The 15,279-nt window shown below is 61.5% G+C and overlaps 2 protein-coding genes across 5 annotated transcripts; both read right to left on the reverse strand.

The window, feature by feature from the left end:
* Positions 1-578: 578 nt before the first annotated feature.
* Positions 579-7,794, reverse strand: CHRND (cholinergic receptor nicotinic delta subunit). 3 transcript variants are annotated; one of them, XM_055397821.2, is made up of 12 exons: positions 7,725-7,794; positions 7,365-7,510; positions 6,927-6,971; positions 6,290-6,399; positions 6,024-6,179; positions 5,768-5,877; positions 4,803-5,003; positions 3,601-3,712; positions 3,397-3,511; positions 2,153-2,357; positions 1,945-2,063; positions 579-1,037 (listed from the first exon to the last, which is right to left on the reverse strand). In XM_055397821.2, exons 1-12 carry the CDS (start codon positions 7,774-7,776, stop codon positions 855-857), a joined length of 1,554 nt encoding a protein of 517 aa, XP_055253796.2. In that variant the 5' UTR covers positions 7,777-7,794; the 3' UTR covers positions 579-854. The 3 variants fall into 3 exon arrangements, with proteins under 3 accessions (XP_055253796.2, XP_088697919.1, XP_055253797.2); XM_088841793.1 differs by having other exon boundaries at positions 7,365-7,506; positions 7,725-7,772; XM_055397822.2 differs by lacking the exon at positions 7,725-7,794 and having other exon boundaries at positions 6,322-6,399; positions 7,365-7,467.
* A 506-nt stretch (positions 7,795-8,300) lies between these two features.
* PRSS56 (serine protease 56) lies at positions 8,301-13,658 on the reverse strand. Of its 2 annotated transcripts, none has more exons than XM_055398051.2 (13): positions 13,556-13,658; positions 12,815-12,925; positions 12,149-12,202; positions 11,826-12,015; positions 11,463-11,562; positions 11,215-11,374; positions 10,834-10,976; positions 10,403-10,565; positions 10,033-10,209; positions 9,782-9,946; positions 9,634-9,702; positions 9,151-9,257; positions 8,301-8,783 (listed from the first exon to the last, which is right to left on the reverse strand). In XM_055398051.2, the coding sequence occupies exons 1-13, from the start codon at positions 13,656-13,658 to the stop codon at positions 8,493-8,495; spliced, it is 1,833 nt and encodes a 610-aa protein (XP_055254026.2). In that variant the 3' UTR covers positions 8,301-8,492. The 2 variants fall into 2 exon arrangements, with proteins under 2 accessions (XP_055254026.2, XP_088697924.1); XM_088841798.1 differs by having other exon boundaries at positions 12,788-12,925.
* Positions 13,659-15,279: the final 1,621 nt, after the last annotated feature.

Genomic DNA, 15,279 nt, shown 5'->3' on the forward strand with positions numbered 1-15,279 from the left:
CCTGCCAAGAAACTCCTTCCCTAGTAGACTTGGAGAGAGAGGCAGCCTCAAACTCAGCTCCAGGTGGGGCCTCAGACAAGGCTTAGGGGTTGGCAAGGGGTGTGCTGGAGGAGCAGGGGAAGAAAGGTCCAGGATCCCACCTGCTCCACCCCCCACCTGGGGGAGGGGGAGGCTAGAAGATGCCTCTGTCTCTCTGACCCCTCACAGAATGGCCCAATATGCTGGTTCCAGTGCAAACTCCCCGGTCCCTAAGCCAGCCCCCAGCAGGCGTGTGTGCTAAGTTGCTCAGTCCTGTCTGACTATTTGCAACCCTATGGACTGTAGCCTGCCAGGCTCCCCTGTCCACGGGGATTTTCTAGGCAAGAATCCTGGAGTGGGCTGCCATGCCCTTTTCCAGGGGATCTTCCCAGCTCAGGGATTAACCCATGCCTCTTGCATCTCCTGCACTGGCAGGCAGGTTCTTAATCACTAGCGCCACCTGGGAAGGCCAAGCCAGCCCCCTGCCTCCCCACAAATCGCCTTGCCCCATCCCCAGCCAATGTCCACGCTCAGACCTTCTCGAGGGGGTCCTGGTTTTATTTGAAAGAACCACCTTTGAGACGTGGGCTCCCCCTTCCACTCCTGGACCTCAGCTGTCTCTGCCCCAGCCTTGCAAGGACCAACTGGGCTCAGGTCTCAGGGCTGAGATATGGCCACCCCAGGAAGAGTTGGTGGTCTCTCAGACACCCCTGTCCACACAGCTACCCGCCCCACCCCCACCCCCTGCGGACCCCCTGCAGGCCCATATCTTTCAGGCCAAACCCCCTCCCCCCACGCCCAGAAACAGCCTTGGTTGCTGGGCTGGGCCAAGGGCTCTAGATGAAGCGCTTGTCCTTCTCGAGGTAGGAGAAGGGGTCCCCAGGGAAAGGCTGGGGCGGAGGCTGGTTGTAGGCGCCCTGAAGGAAGATCCAGGCTGTGCCCACCACCATGATGGGTGTCACCACGAACAGGCAGAGTCGGTCCACGGTGCGAGCAACCCGGTTCCAGCAGTCCTTCTCCTGGGGCCAAAGGTGACAGAGACAGTGGGGTGAAAAGGGCCCCCAGACCACAGACTCCCACCCCAAGCTGGGGTCCAGTGAGACATACAGCCTCGGCATAGCTGTGGGGGCCACCTCCAGCTTGCAGCAGATGGGAGGTGCTGGTGTGTCCCCAGCAAATACCCAGCCCCACCCAGCCCTGCTCCCCAGCGACTGGCAGGGCTGGTTATCCTGTCTGTCCAGGAGACAAGAGAGCAGGGCCATGGCCTCTCCCCAGCCACGCAGTGCTGCCGCGAGCCTGTATGTGAACTGAAAAAAGTGCCCCTATCTCAAGAGAGAATTTTTACAAGTTTTATACACTAGGGGTAAAGAACCTGCCTACCAGTGCAGGAGATCTAAGAGACCTGGGTTCGAGCCTTGGGTCAGGAAGATCCCCTGGAGGAGGGCATGGCAGTCCATTCCAGTATTCTTGCCTGGAGAATCCTATGGACAGAGGAGGCTGTGGCGGGCTACAGTCCATAGGATCACAGAGTCGGACATGATTGAAGCAACTTAGCACAACCATATAAGGCAGCCTTTTAAGTGTCTGGCTTTGTCTGAAGTTTTGGGTTTGGAGTTGAGCAGGGACAGAAAATGATTGGCAGCTGGGAGAAAGAAGGGACTCTAAGGGAGGTCCAGAGTATGGCCCCAACAGGGCAAAGCTGTGTGTTTGCGTGTATACCTGAGTGTGTGTCTGGCCACACATACTGGTATGAGGTTATAAGCAGGGGCTCCCCCTCCCTTACAGGCCTGGAATCTGCATTCACTGTTCACTCCTTCATCTAAGTTGGCAAGTATCTCGGAGGGGAGCTGTGCCCCCTTAAGACAGGATATGCTTGATTAGTGCACTACTTGAACACCTGTACATGGCAACACCGTGGCTACTCACCTCATTGTAACTGTTCTGGTCCTTCATGTGGTTGACGATGAAGTTGGCCCCATCCACAGCTGGCTTCAGCTCACTGAAGAGCTCCTGCTGGGCCTGCTCAGAGCCTGCTGGAGGCCGGCCTGTGGACACCAGGCATGGGGTGGGCATGAGGCCTGCCCTTACTCCACCTCCCACGGATGGGCCAAACTCCAAGCCACTGGAGACTCACGTGCTGTGGTGAGGCGCCGGGCCAACCCATGCCGCTCTGACTGCTTCTCAAACATGAGGTCACTTCGGGACTTGAGTGAAAAGTACTCCTCTGCCTTGGAGATGTAGCCCAGGGAGCTGCTTCTCCGGATCAGGGTCCCGGGGCTGGGCCCGTCCTCCGCCGGGCGGGACATGTGCAGAATCTCAGGAAGGGTCTCCAGGAAGAGCTAGGCAGGTCAGAGGGGCCATCATACAAAGTGGGTCACCTTCACTCATCCAAATATTGGGGCTCCACCCCTGGCTGCCACAAGGTGTTCCCCAATCCAACATTTATCCCCCCGACCCCTAACTGATGGACACTTAGGTTGCTTCCAGTTCTCCCTCATTACTCAGCATAGAGAAGAACTCATTGGTTGAAAATTAATTCCAGGTGAAAAACAAAGAAAAATGCCCCGAGTGCTGAGCTAAGGCCAGAAAAGTTGCTAAACGACCCCCCCTCAGCTGTCCCCAAACAACCAGGTGACCCTGCAGAGGCCAAGAGGCAAGGACAGCACCCCTCCTGGGGACCCTGCCCCCACAGTTCTCACTTTGTTTTGAATCGAGGTATAACCAGTACACACAGAATCAGCAAACCATCCTCGTGTAGCCAGGTGAAATTCTTCAGAAGCATTTTGCTGTGTAAACACCTCTCAGATAAGAACTTTATCTAAGATGTTCCCTTCTGCCTGTGTGTGTGTGTGAGTTGCTCAGTCCTGTCCAACTCTTTGAGACCCTATGGGCTGTAACCCACCAGGCTCCTCAGTCCATGGCATTCTCCAGGCAAGAATACTGGAGTGGGTTGCCATGCTCTCCTCCAGGGGAATCTTCCCGACCCGGGGATCGAACCTAGGTCTCTTGAACAGCGGGCACAGATTATTTATCTGAGCCACCAGGGAAGCTCCCCTCTTTCCTGCCTGGCCCCCATCAATCCCTACGAATTACCACACCCTGACTGCTAGCTCTAAATACTGGTTTTGCCTGTCCGGGAACTTCACAGAAAGGAAATCTTGCAGTCTCTTTAAAGTCTGACTTCTTCTGGGTAACATTCAGCCTGGGGCGAGTCGAGAAACAGGGGTAGCAACCTCCCCAACCGTGTGCATGTGCGCATGCGCTCCACCGCCGCCTGGTACCACCCAGCGTGCCCGTGCGTGTGTGCGCATGCGCCTCGCCCACTCCGCCGCAGAGAGGCACTGGACGATCTCCAACTTTTGGCTCCTGAGCCCTCACCTTCTTCACCCGCTCAGACAGCACGTGGGTGCTGGGTGTGCGGAAGTGAATGTTGAGCACGATGACACAGATCACCACCACCATGGTCACCAGCACCATACCGAAGAGCAGGAACCTGTGGGCGCAGGAGCAGCCTGGAGCCCCTGCCCGGGGTGGGCCGGGGTGGGGCGGGGTGGGGGAGGGCGGCCGGGGAGGGCTGCTCACTTGCCGATGAGGGGGATGGCCATGGACGTGGCTGGCAGCCGTTTGGAGATGAGCAGCAGGAAGACAGACTGGGCCAGGAGCACCGAGATGGCCATGGATGTCTTCTCGCCACCTGGGGGAGCCCGTCCTTAGCTGTGACGGTCGCATGGTGGCCCCTGTACTGCTGTTCCCAATGCCTTGGTGCCCAGGGCTCAGAAGCTAGAGCGCTTGGGTTTCCATTCGTCTTGCCCCTTATTGCCAGGTGACCTTGGACAAGCGGCCTAACCTCTCTGTGCCTCAGATTCCTCAACTGTTAAACGCTGGGAGGCCAGAGTGAGAGAGTGTGTCTTAAACGCGCTGACTCTGCCTGGCACTGGGTGGGAGCTCAGGGAACACCTGCCATCCTTGTCAGCCAATCCCCTGCCACTCAGCCCTCGTAGACCACAGATCTGCTGTGTGCTTCCCCATGTAGAAGCCCCAGGGTGTCCTCACAGCAGGCTAACACTCCTCTTGTCACCCCTGTGCTCAGAAACCCCAGCCTAGCACCGCCCTGCCCTACCCACCTGAGCCCCTGAGAAGCGCTGTGGGGTGGGCCCCGTGGTCATAGACCCCTGGGCCCCCACCCCAGTGACCCTTCTCAGTCTGCAATGCACCTCAGCCTGGCTCTGGTTCCCACCCCACCACCTCCAGGCTGTATTCCCAATCCTGTATTTTCCACCCTGTCTGCCAGGGTCAGGGCTGGATCATATTTGTCTCTGGAACTCACCGTGCTCTGATCATGGTAAATGTCCTGGAGCCAAGTGACCACAGATGACATGTGACATGACACCTTCTAGAATCAGGTGAGTATAGATCACATGCCCCCTGCCTTGGCTTCCTAGAGACCCTGTGATCCACCCATTGGTTCCGCAGCCAATCTCTCCCCGGCAGAGGGAGACTCTAGTGTTCTCCCTAGGGTCCTTGGGAAGCTCAGCATGAGAGGCAGAAGTGAGGTCCAAGAGGGATGGGACTCCCTGGGGCCCTGTCTGCTTAAGGGATGTCCCATAGGGTCACAGAGCCCTTCGGCTGACAGGCCACGTGCTCCTCATGCATGGACCCTGGGCAGGGAACCCCAGGAGTGGTGACCCCCCTGCCAAGTGGCTCTGGGGGGAAAGTGAGGGGCAGGGCTGGGGCGGCCGAGCTCAGGGGCCCTCGGGGAGGGGGTTTCCAGGCGCTGGGCTCACAATCGGCCGGCAGGTAGAAGACCAGGTTGATCATGAAAGAGATGAGCACGCAGGGCACCAGGATGTTGATGACGTAGAAGAGCGGCTTGCGGCGGATAATGAGGTAGAAGGTGACGTCCTGGCGGTTAGGACTGTCCAGCGGCGCACTGGGGTCCACGTTGACCCTGGCTGGCCGGTGCACTATCTCCCATTCCCCGTTCTCTGAGGGAGACACGTGAACGCCTTGCGGTCAGGCTGGGCATGGTGGCCAGGGAGAGGCTTGGTGCAGGATGGGGGGCTAGCGGGGAGTGAGCCGGCCCAGGGACTCAGTCAGGCCTGTCTGCAGTGTCCTAAGAGGGCTGGAGGGTGGGGACACAGAGGAGGGTTCACGTTCTGTTTGTGGTTGTCTTTCCCTGGGGCTTGGGTTGAACATTTCACTCTACAAGGGCAAAGTTTTCCTCTGGGATGGATTTTTTTTTTTCTCCTTGGGAAAAATAAAAGCTGAGGCCATATGTGGTTCAAATGAGAGCCTTGGGGAATAACAAAGCAGTCAGAGGAATCACTACCTCCGCCATGATGTACCAGCCTTGGGACGAGCCGGGTGTGGGTCTCTTCTGACAGACAGGGGCAAGTGGTTAGTCCCATAAAAGGTCTGAGCTTGGTCACAGATGGGGGAGGGGGGCGTTGGGAGGGGGCAGCATACACGCCGTGTGGAAGACACACAGCACATACATAAGATGACAGCCAAAGCCCCAACCGCCCCCTGGGCCCTCTGGGGATGGGAAAACTAAACCACCCCCCTCATCTGTTGGCCAGATCGAACTCAGGGACCCTGTCCAGACTGGGAAGGGTCTGCGTCCACCTGCACGTCTGTGTACCAGTGTGACCATGTCCCCATGTGTGTACACAACGTGCAGCTCTGTGACTGTATCTGTGGGCGGGTGTCCGGGGGAGCCTGGCCACCCAGGAGCTGCTGCTCCTGGCACCTGTGAAGCCCTCAGGATCGATGATGATCCACTCTACGGGGTAGGAGCGGCCGTCTTCTTCATCCTGCTTCAGGCTCAGGGTGATCTCCTTGGTCGTGTACTTGAGTGAACTGGAGAGGGCAGAGGGTGGGTCTCAGCCGCTGGCTGGGGCCACGGTGGGGATGGGGCCTCTGCCTGGGGGTGGGGGAGTGTTTGCCTCCCTTGGCCCCTGGCAGGGTGCCCTGGAGGGGAGGGGCAGTTGGAGAAGTGGGGGCACCTGAACTTGAGGGAGCAGTTCTGCCAGTCGAAGGGGAAGTAGGTGACTGAGATGGGGCAGGAGGACCGGAAGATGGCGGGCGGCAGCCAGTAGACAGAGCCCGAGGGGTAGATGAGCACGTTGCAGAAGTAGGAGATCTGGAAGGAGCCGTCATTGCTGGGGGACATGGACAAGGGCCACAGTGAGTGCTGGCCAGGGTTGGGGGAGGCAGAGGTGGGAGGGCGGGGGTGGGGGGCGGCGGGAGGCAGGGAGGGCTGCAGCTCAACTTGTTCTCCAGCACAATCTCTGGGAGCCACACCATGTCAGCAGGCAGACGCAGGACGCTGATGTTCCCAAAGTCTTCAGCATCCCACTGCAGCCGGCTGTCTGTCCAGCCCTGGAAGCCCGAAAGGAATGTCAGCAGTGGGCTCTGCTGTTGTCTGGGGTACCCCACTTCCCCCCTGCACCCTGTGCTGACCACTTCCCTGGGGGGGAAAGACTCGACAGGATCTGGGGCTGGGACAAAAGAGGTTGGGGGAGGTGGGTACAGAGTGGGACTCAGGTCTGTCATGTACAGCTGTGTAGGATGTGCACTGCACAACTAAGGGAGGTCTATTTCCATAGTGGACATAGAAGACCGACTGACAGGGAGCAGACAGTGTCTTCTAATAAAATCAAGCCGCTATGACAGTGTTCCCTGAGATGAAGATCCTAATTCACCCAAGGCTCTATCTGGGCTGTGGTGGCAGTGACTGGTGGGAAGGGCAGTTGGGTCTGGGGTTTCTTGGGAGGCAGGTGCCAGTCTGTCCTGGAGGACAGTGTCTGAAGAAAGCTGGGGATCCCCCAGCAGAAGCAAGCACAGGGGAATCTGGGCCCTGCATCCTCCCTACCACCCCCTGGCTCTGCGTGGGGTGTTCTCCTTACCTGCTCGATCCACACATTCGTGGTGAGGGTCTCTTCAACTTCTTTCTATAATCAAACAGGAAGCCAGTGCTCCAGAGGCCGGTACACATTCCCCACGTGCCTTCTCCCAGCTCCCACCCGGGGGAAGACCACGACGACCTGTCCCCAACAGTTAGGAGTGGATGGACAGACCAAGAAGCAGACCCACACGACCTCTTGAATGTGTCATGGGTGCAAAATGGGGTGGGGGGGGGAGAACCCAGAACTGAAGCTGGAGGGGAAGGGGCATCACCTGAGGTCTGCAGGCAGCATGGGGAGGGCCCGAGTGCATTTCCAGAGGAGAAGACCTATTGGAGCTGCGGCCGGGGCCTTGACCTTCTTCCCCATGGCCATCCCAGCCGGACCTCTAGGAAGCTGTGGCTGCCACCCTTCCCCCACCAGCTAGGAGGGGCCCCTCACCAGGGAGATGAGGTTGGAGAGGGTGAGAGCCAGGGAGATCTCCACGCTCTCCTCTTTGTGCGCTGCGGGCCGCAGTTCCTTGTTGTAGGCCTTCTCCTCAAACAGATGCCGGATCAGCCGCTCCTCCTCGTTCAAGCCCCAGCTGCCTAGGGAGGGTGGGGGACAGGGGCCCAGGGAGGACGCTGCCCTGAGGTCCTGCTGAGCATGCAGTGGGACCCCGGGGGTCAGCCCCTCCAGGGAAAACATGGCCATGGGAGTGGGGAGGTGGGCCTGATGCTGGGAGAGGGTATCCCGGGTCAGAGGAGGAGAGAGGAGACCGTGCAATAGGGACCCTTTGGGGAGGGTGATGGCCATTCTTACCACACACGACCAGGGCGGCCAGCAGCCCCAGTGTTAACACAGACCCTTCCATCCTGTTCCTCTGACTGGGTCTTGGGTCTGCCCCTCCGGTCGGCAGGGCTGGGGAGGGTGGGTGAGTGCCAAGGGGACAGGTGCAGGGTGGGGGCGTGGGGAGAGGCAAAGAAAGAGGCAGCCGGAAATGCAATCTGACACCTCTAGGCTCTGCGGCAGGGCAGAGAAACTGCAGCAGGTGATGAGGGGTTGGGAACAGGGACTGGCTGGCCGGGGCAGGAGCCAAGGGACCTAAGGCAAAGGGACTCCCCACAGCTACCGGTGAGGGTCGGGGCTGGGCGGAGAGGTTAAAGGCTGGGGGCAGCGCTGGGCAACCACGGACAGGGCAGTGGGGACAGGCATGTCGGCTGCTGCCGTTTCTTGGGAGGCAGACCGATATCCTGAGATGGGGGGCTTTGCAGCCTTCCTCCAGTGTCTTTGTGACCTCTATCAGCTGCATCCGGAGGCTGGGCCCTACCCCTTGAGCCCCAGTGTCCACCCACCCCAGTCCCACCCTAAAGAAGCTCTAGAGTGGTCTTTGTGGATCATAAATAATGTTTATTAAAGCAGCTGTGATTTTCTGGCGGTGCATCTGAGAAGACACATGGGCCCTAACCCCCTGCCCCCACCCCACTCTGGCAGTGATGGTTTGTCATTGTGCTCCTTGATCCCCTCCCAGGCCCTGGAGCAGTGGTCCTGATGGGGGCGGAGGGAAACGGGCTGGAGTGGAGACCTGGCTCAGGGCCACCTGGCTGGGGGCACGTGAGGGCCGAGTGGGTGGCGCCCCTTCCTCCCCAGACCTCGGCCCTGCCTTGAAACCTTGCGGGCTCCCTCGGGCTCTGCCTCCGCCAGGGCTGCCAGGCGGAAGGCCTGCAGGGCCTGCAGCAGCAGCCGGGGAAGGCTTTGGGCCAGCGTGGCTGGCTCCAGACCCACCAGGCCGCCGAAGACCACGTGCCGGCCCCCCAGGCCTGCCCAAACCCAGGCTCGGAAGAGCCCGGTCAGCGTCTTGGAGCCCAGATCTGCCAGGACCTGCAGAGGTGGGAGGCAGACAGCTCAGGGGCCCGCAGCCTCACTCCTGGTTCCCATCCTTGCCCCAGAAACTGACAGGCGGAGCTACCCTGTCCCCAGCCCCTCCCGCTAATCCAGCACACTTCCTGCTTACTTGGACATGCCCACACTCCACTCACAGCTCCTCTCCACTCCTTCACACCCACCCAGCACCCAGCTCACATTCAGCTGCCCTCCCCATAGCTGTCTCCCCACGCATGGACACCCTCCCCACCTTCCCCCCAGGCTGCTGGGGGAGGGTCCCTTCTGTTCCTCCTCCCCAACAGGGCTGACCCGGGTTAGTCTTCCCAGGCCACTGTGAAGGAGTCTGGGAAGCCTGGGGACCCACCTCGTTAAAGTCCATGGCCAGGCGCTCCGGGGGCACCTGCAAGATCCAGGCGTGGGTGCCCTGGAGGGTGGCCAGCTTCTGCCGCAGGGGCTCCAGCCCAGGGCAGCCTGCAGGAAGAGGAGAAACCTCGCGAATAAGAGAGAACTGACGCTAGTATGGAGTCGGGGTGGCATTCCCACCAGAACCTCGGGACACCTCCCAGTGGGCATACCTCCACATGCTGTTATAGGGCAGCGGAAGTTCAGAGGGGTAAAACGGTAACACAAAACCCAGCCTCTGTGGACACTGGAGCACGCCCAAAGTCACAAGTCACCCCCCCCCCCAAAGAATCATGCGCGCTGCTGCGAGGGAGGGCGAGAGCGGGTCTGACCGCTGCCAGATGGGGTGAAACTGCATCCCAGCACAGACCCCCGAGAGTTCCCTCCTGGGCACGGCCTCCCTTGGCCGGCTCCCCTGGCGGCCGCCGGTAGGTGGCGTCATTACCATTCACTTCCCCGCGCCACTCCGACCTCCGCTTAGGGAACCGAGCGCCCGCAGCCGGGGGAGGCGATCCTGGGGAGACGCAGGGTTAGGGGAACGGCGCGGCCGCGCTGGGGTGGGCCGGGGCAGGGCTGCGGAGGGCTTGGGGTACCTGAGTGCAGCCGCTGCTTGCGGGAGGGGTGCCTGGGAGGATCCCGGAGCGACGGAGCGGGGCGAGCCCGGACTGGGGCCAGGCGCCGCACCCCCTGGCGCGGGCCGAACAACTCTTGGGCTCCCCGCAGCAGCTCCAGGAGAGTGTGCGCCAGCGAGCGCAGCTCTGCGGGCGGGACGGGGGTCCGAGCAGCGGTCAGACGTGGGCCAGACCCTGGGGACCCCCGGCCCAGCCCTGGGAAGCAGACTGACCACATCGCCGCCGGCGCTGCAGACACTGCTGTTGCGCCAGACGCGCACAGGCGTCCGCGGGCCCCAGGCATAGGTGGGCGTAGAAAGCGCAGGGTAGGACGGCCTCTGTCTGCGGTTCCTCCGACGGGTCCCAAGTCAGAAGCTCCCTGCAGCTGGGCTCGCGGCTGAAGGGGGCGGCTGCGGAGGCCATCAGGGGTTAGCTTACCACCTCCCCCCCGCTTTAAGTCTTAGCCCCCCAAATCCCTCCCGGGAGGAAAATAGGCTTTCCCTACGCAGGAGCCTGGGGGCCGGTGGGATGGAAACGGGCTCATCCCAGGGCAGTTATGGGGCACTCTGGGCAAGGGGTGGGGGTGGGGGGAAAGGTGCTCACCGCTCATCTGCTCCTGGAGCCAGTCCTTGAACACAGCCACACGGGTGTAGACCCCAGGTTTCCCCGGCTCCCCGCATCCGTCCCCCCAGGAGGTGACCCCGTACAGGACCTCCCTGGGGCGGGGGCCAGGCTCAGAACAGGTCAGGGGGCCTCCAGAATCACCCTGCAAGGACCAAGAGAGAGAGAGGCAAGAGAGAGGGCACTGTATGGACCCACCTTATCACCTCCCCACCCCACCCCCAATGACACCCTTATGCCTGGCAGGATCAGGCAGCTCTGAGCTCTATTGGGGTTAGCACTCTTGTACCCATTTTAGCGATGAGGACATAGAGGTGCAGAGAAGTTGAGTGACAGCCTGATAGAAGGAAAGGAGGCGGTCCCGCCGCCAGGGAGTGGCCCACTACCACCCTCCGATCCGGCGGGTCTCATACCTGGCACGAATCGATGCCCCCAGCCAGGTAACCCGCACAGAGCATGCTGCTGGGGCGTAGCCCTGGTCCCAGGGCCCTTCGGCAGGTGTCGGCGCTGAGCAGGGGCACACGGGCCTCCCTCACCGCCTCGGCCTCTGGCCCATCTACAGGGAAGCCATGGAAGGGGCTCAGGCCTGGACGGCAGGGGTCCTGTTTCAGGGTTCCCCCTTCCCACCGCCCTCCTTGATTCCTCCCCACTTAGTGAGATGGGCATCGTTTTGCAAAGACAGCTGGGCGTAGGTCAGAATCCTTCCACTCCAGCCTTCCCAAGCTCCATCACTCCAGACCCCCATTTCCCCCACGCCCCCGCGCGGCTCACCCAGGCTCTGGCCAGCCTAGTACCTTCGAAGAGGGCACCCCAGCCCGCGATGGCGCAAGGAGTGCCTGCGGGGGGCTCCTGGGGCTCCCGGGGCAGGCACACGGGGCGTGCGGCCCCTGTCGGGCTCACCGGCGTCCACAGCTGCACCAGGGCCAGGTCGTTGTGGAAGGTCCGAGGGTCAAACTGGGGAGGGGGTGGCGGCGCCGTGTCAACGAGGAGTGGGCTGGGGGTGCTGTTCCCAAGTCTGAGGGCCTGGGGGCTGCCCTCTCACCTTCGGGTGGGGCACGATGCGGTTCACCTGCACCTCCTCCGCCGGTTCCCCCGGGGGCCCCTCGGCCAGCGTCACCGTCCACAGAAGCTCGTTCGGGGCGCTGCGGCGCGAGACACGCAGGACAGGAATGCGAGAAGCTTCCCCCTGGAGATCCTGCCTCTGTCCACGGGTACCCCCCAACACTCAGCTAGCCGGAGGCCGCCGACAGTGCGTTCGGCGGACGGGGACTCCGAGGCGGGGAAGGGGACGGCCGCCGCCAGGGGGCAGCAGAGACCGGGCCTCGCGCGCGGCGCCCCACCCCCGACGACCGGGGAAGAGTTGGAGCCCCGCGCTGGGGATCCCAGGGCCAGTGGCCCGACGTACCCCGCGAAGCAGTGCGCCGCCGTGAGCACCCAGGACGCGGCCACCAGGACGCCGCCGCACAGAGGCTGCCCGCCGAGCTGCAGCCTCACCAGCCAGGGCCAGGCCCCCGGCGGTGCCGCGCTGCCCCCCACAATGCGGCCGTGCGCCCGCGTCACGTTAACGGTGCCCGGACGCCTCTCGCCACAAGGCCCTGGAAAGGCCGAAGGGGCACAAGTCAGGACGCACAAGTCCTGGTCGTCCTAACCATGGAGACCCCTCCAGGGTCTACCCTGCGCTCAGCCCTGCTCCCCTCGCCCCTACCCCCCAAGCCTTTGCAACCTCACCTGGCTCAGGTGAATTCTGCAGGAGGTGGGCTTGAGACCTGGGACGCCCAAGTGCTGCTGAGAAACACACCTCTGAGCCTCACGGCCACCCTTCCCCTTTTCTCCACTCCAGGCTCGGCCTGAGCCCTCTCCCCACCTCACGGAGCACCCCAAACCACCCCCGCTTTACCCTGCCCTGTAGTGTGTGTGTGTGGTAATCGCTCCGTTTCCGACTCCTTGTGACCTCATGGACTGTAGCCCACTAGGCTCCTCTGTCCATGGGATACTCCAGGCAAGAATACTGGAGTGGGTTGCCATGCCCTTCTCCAGGGGATCTTCCCTACCCAGGGATCGAACCCAGGTCTCCCGCATTGCCTGCAGGTTCTTTGCCCTGTGAGCTACTAGGGAAGGGTTTATTTCAGCAGCCTTAAACGGCTCACTGTTCACCAGATGAGCCCAGACTGTGCCAGCCCTCCTGCCTTTGCATGTGCTGTGCCCAAGCCTGGTGAGTGTGCCCTTTCCACTTGGGGAGACCCTCCCCCACCTATTCTTGGTTGCAGCCCCACCCAGTCCGTGTGTGTCCCCAAGAGGGGGTGAGTTCTGAAGGGAGGGATGGGGTGGACAGGAGAAGAGTTCCCGGGTTTGTCGGGGCGAGCTCACTGGGGCATGGGGTGGTGTGGTTGGCACAGCTCCGGCACTCGTGCAGTCTGTGCTGAATCTCCATCGCCACCCGATTCACCGCCCACTGGGCGCTTCTCTGGGCAGCCTGCAACACCTTCGTCCCCTGGGTGGACAGAGCTGCGAGGGAAACAAGTCCCTCATGCAGGGTTGGGGAAGAGCCCCAGGCTCGTCCGCCTTGCCCCAGCCCTGAGCCCTGCCTTGGGAGACCCAGGAGGGAGGCAGGCTGGGCTGCTGGAGTCCCGGGAGGGAATGGCACTCAGCCACCGGGCCCCAGCACTCAGAGCATATAGGCTCAGGTGCTCCGCCTGAGATAGCTCTGCGATTTCAACAAGGCTGGGCTGGAGTCCTTGAAAAAGGAGGGCCTTTCCTTAAAAAACCTTGAAGGAAAAATAGCACCCCAAAGGTGCTGATGTTACAGGATGCGGGCTTACAGATGCAAAATGACCAAGGTGGGTCAAGTTGCCCACCTTGGGGCCCAGATGGCCAAGGGGTCGCTGCCCTGGGCCCCTTCCTCCCTGCTGGACCCAGAACCTTCCGGAAAGCACACCTTTTGGCAGTGCTTGCCAGCTGCCCTCCCCCTGCCCCGCCTTGGTCTCCCCATTCTTCTCCCACCTGTGTTTCATTTCTGGCCCCTTCTGCCAGCAGAGGGGCGACAGGGACGCAGAAGGGGCCAAAGGGCCCTGTGAGTGGAGATAGCAAGCTCAGGGGCCCCCTGCCTGAGACCCCCACTTCCTCGGACCAGCTCACCTTGCAGGGTGCTGGGGGGCACGCGCATGTACAGCGGGTGCCCGTGGGCAGACCGTGGGTCTGGGAGGGGCGGCAGCAGCAGCAGCAGTGCGGCCAGCAGCATGGTGACCCTGTCCCCGCGCTCCGTCCCCCTCGGGGTCCGCCCTCCAGGCGCTTATCCTCAGTGCCTGCCTCCTGGGCACTGAGTTGTCGGCCCTTGGACCATCTGACTCCGTTCTCTCACTTCAAAATGACCCGCTTCCCTTGGCCCGTCCCTCACCTGGCCCTTTACTCCCAGGAACCCACAAGGGGAAATGGGGCCTGGGGCAGCGGGGGTCTATAGAGAGGACAGACTGCGGGAGGGGGGCCAGGGTTGGGGGAGGGGACGGGGTAGTGGGCTCACCTTTGAAGTCTCATCATCTGGGCTCTGAGGCACCCCCTCTGTCTGTCAAAGGAGCCCTTGTTTCTGCGGCTCCATCAAAGGGGCCTGAACCGGCCAGAAGAGCTGACCGTTGGGCTGGGAGCCAGGCGGAGGGGCCTGGTGGGCAGGTCCTGTCTCCAGGGCACAGAAGGGGGGATTCCCATCTGCCTCTATTCCCTGAGGAGTTTACGGCTATGTTGGGGAGGGGTGTGTGCAGACACTCCTGGAGGGGAGGAGGCAGGGGGTGTCTGAGGGTCTTCTTCAGCCCTACCCCCTGAGGAAGTGCCCAAGCTCCCAGCCTCTTTGCCCCTAATTGCTTGGCAGCGTCCCTCCCCAGTGTGGCCATTTCTAAAGATGATCAAAGCGCCCTAATTAGCGCCGTAATTGCCGCCCTGGGAGGAGCGGGGTGGGAAGAGATGGAGGCAGGCGGACGCTGCAGTGGCCCCAAGGGGAAGGCGGGAGATGAAAGTCCCCCCCACAGTGGCCCAGTTCGGGAAGGACAGGCCCCAGCAGCCTCTGCCGCTCTCCCAGACCCCCTGCCCTGGGCCGGGCCCGCTCGGCCTGCCCGGGCGGCATTGTTCTCAGTTGCTGTGACCCTGATCTGGCAGGAGAGTCTTCTGGTGTCTCATGGGAAGGGCCACAAATGGGAAGCTCTCAGGGGCCCACGTCTCCCACCTAGGCATAGAGGAGCTGCCCTTCTACCCCACAGAAATGTCCTGGGTCCTGAAAAACCATCCTGGTGCCCCCATTCACTCTGGTGACCCCAGGGCACCTTTGGCCCTGCCTGGTGCTTTTTTCAGAGTAGATCTGTCATGACATCTGCTCATTAACATTGTCCTTTCTTCTCCAGCTTTTGTTCCTTCTGCATAGGTGAACGCAGCCTGATGGGAACCTGTCCCACCTTTGACAAGACAGAACCCCAGACCTGCAGAGATAGCCTGAGTCAGGGGTCCCATGGGGTTGATGGGTGAGAGTTGGAGAGGGGGCAGCCGGATCCAGCAGCTTCTCCTTCTGTGCCACTGTGGGCAGCAGACAAGAAGCTTGCTTTCTTTGTTTCTCCCTGAAATTCTCTTCCCCGGAACGTTGTAGTGCCCCATGAGTTTGGTTCTCCCCAGCCTCTTTGGGGCACTGATCACAGTGAGGCTCCCGACCCCTGGAACTCCAGTCTGAGTCGGCTCAGCCCTGCCCCCGAGGGCCAGTTACCAGCATCTCTTCCGAAGTCTGCATTCGGTGACATCACTTCTGTATCTTGAAGCCAGCCCTGGTGGGAATCAGCAAATGCTAACAATCAGAGCTCTTTTCTCCCAGGAGAGCCAGTGATTTG

Source organism: Moschus berezovskii, chromosome 2 (assembly GCF_049115385.1).
Source record: "Moschus berezovskii isolate FMDL1 chromosome 2, NW_MosBer_1.0, whole genome shotgun sequence".
Lineage (NCBI taxonomy): Eukaryota > Metazoa > Chordata > Mammalia > Artiodactyla > Moschidae > Moschus > Moschus berezovskii.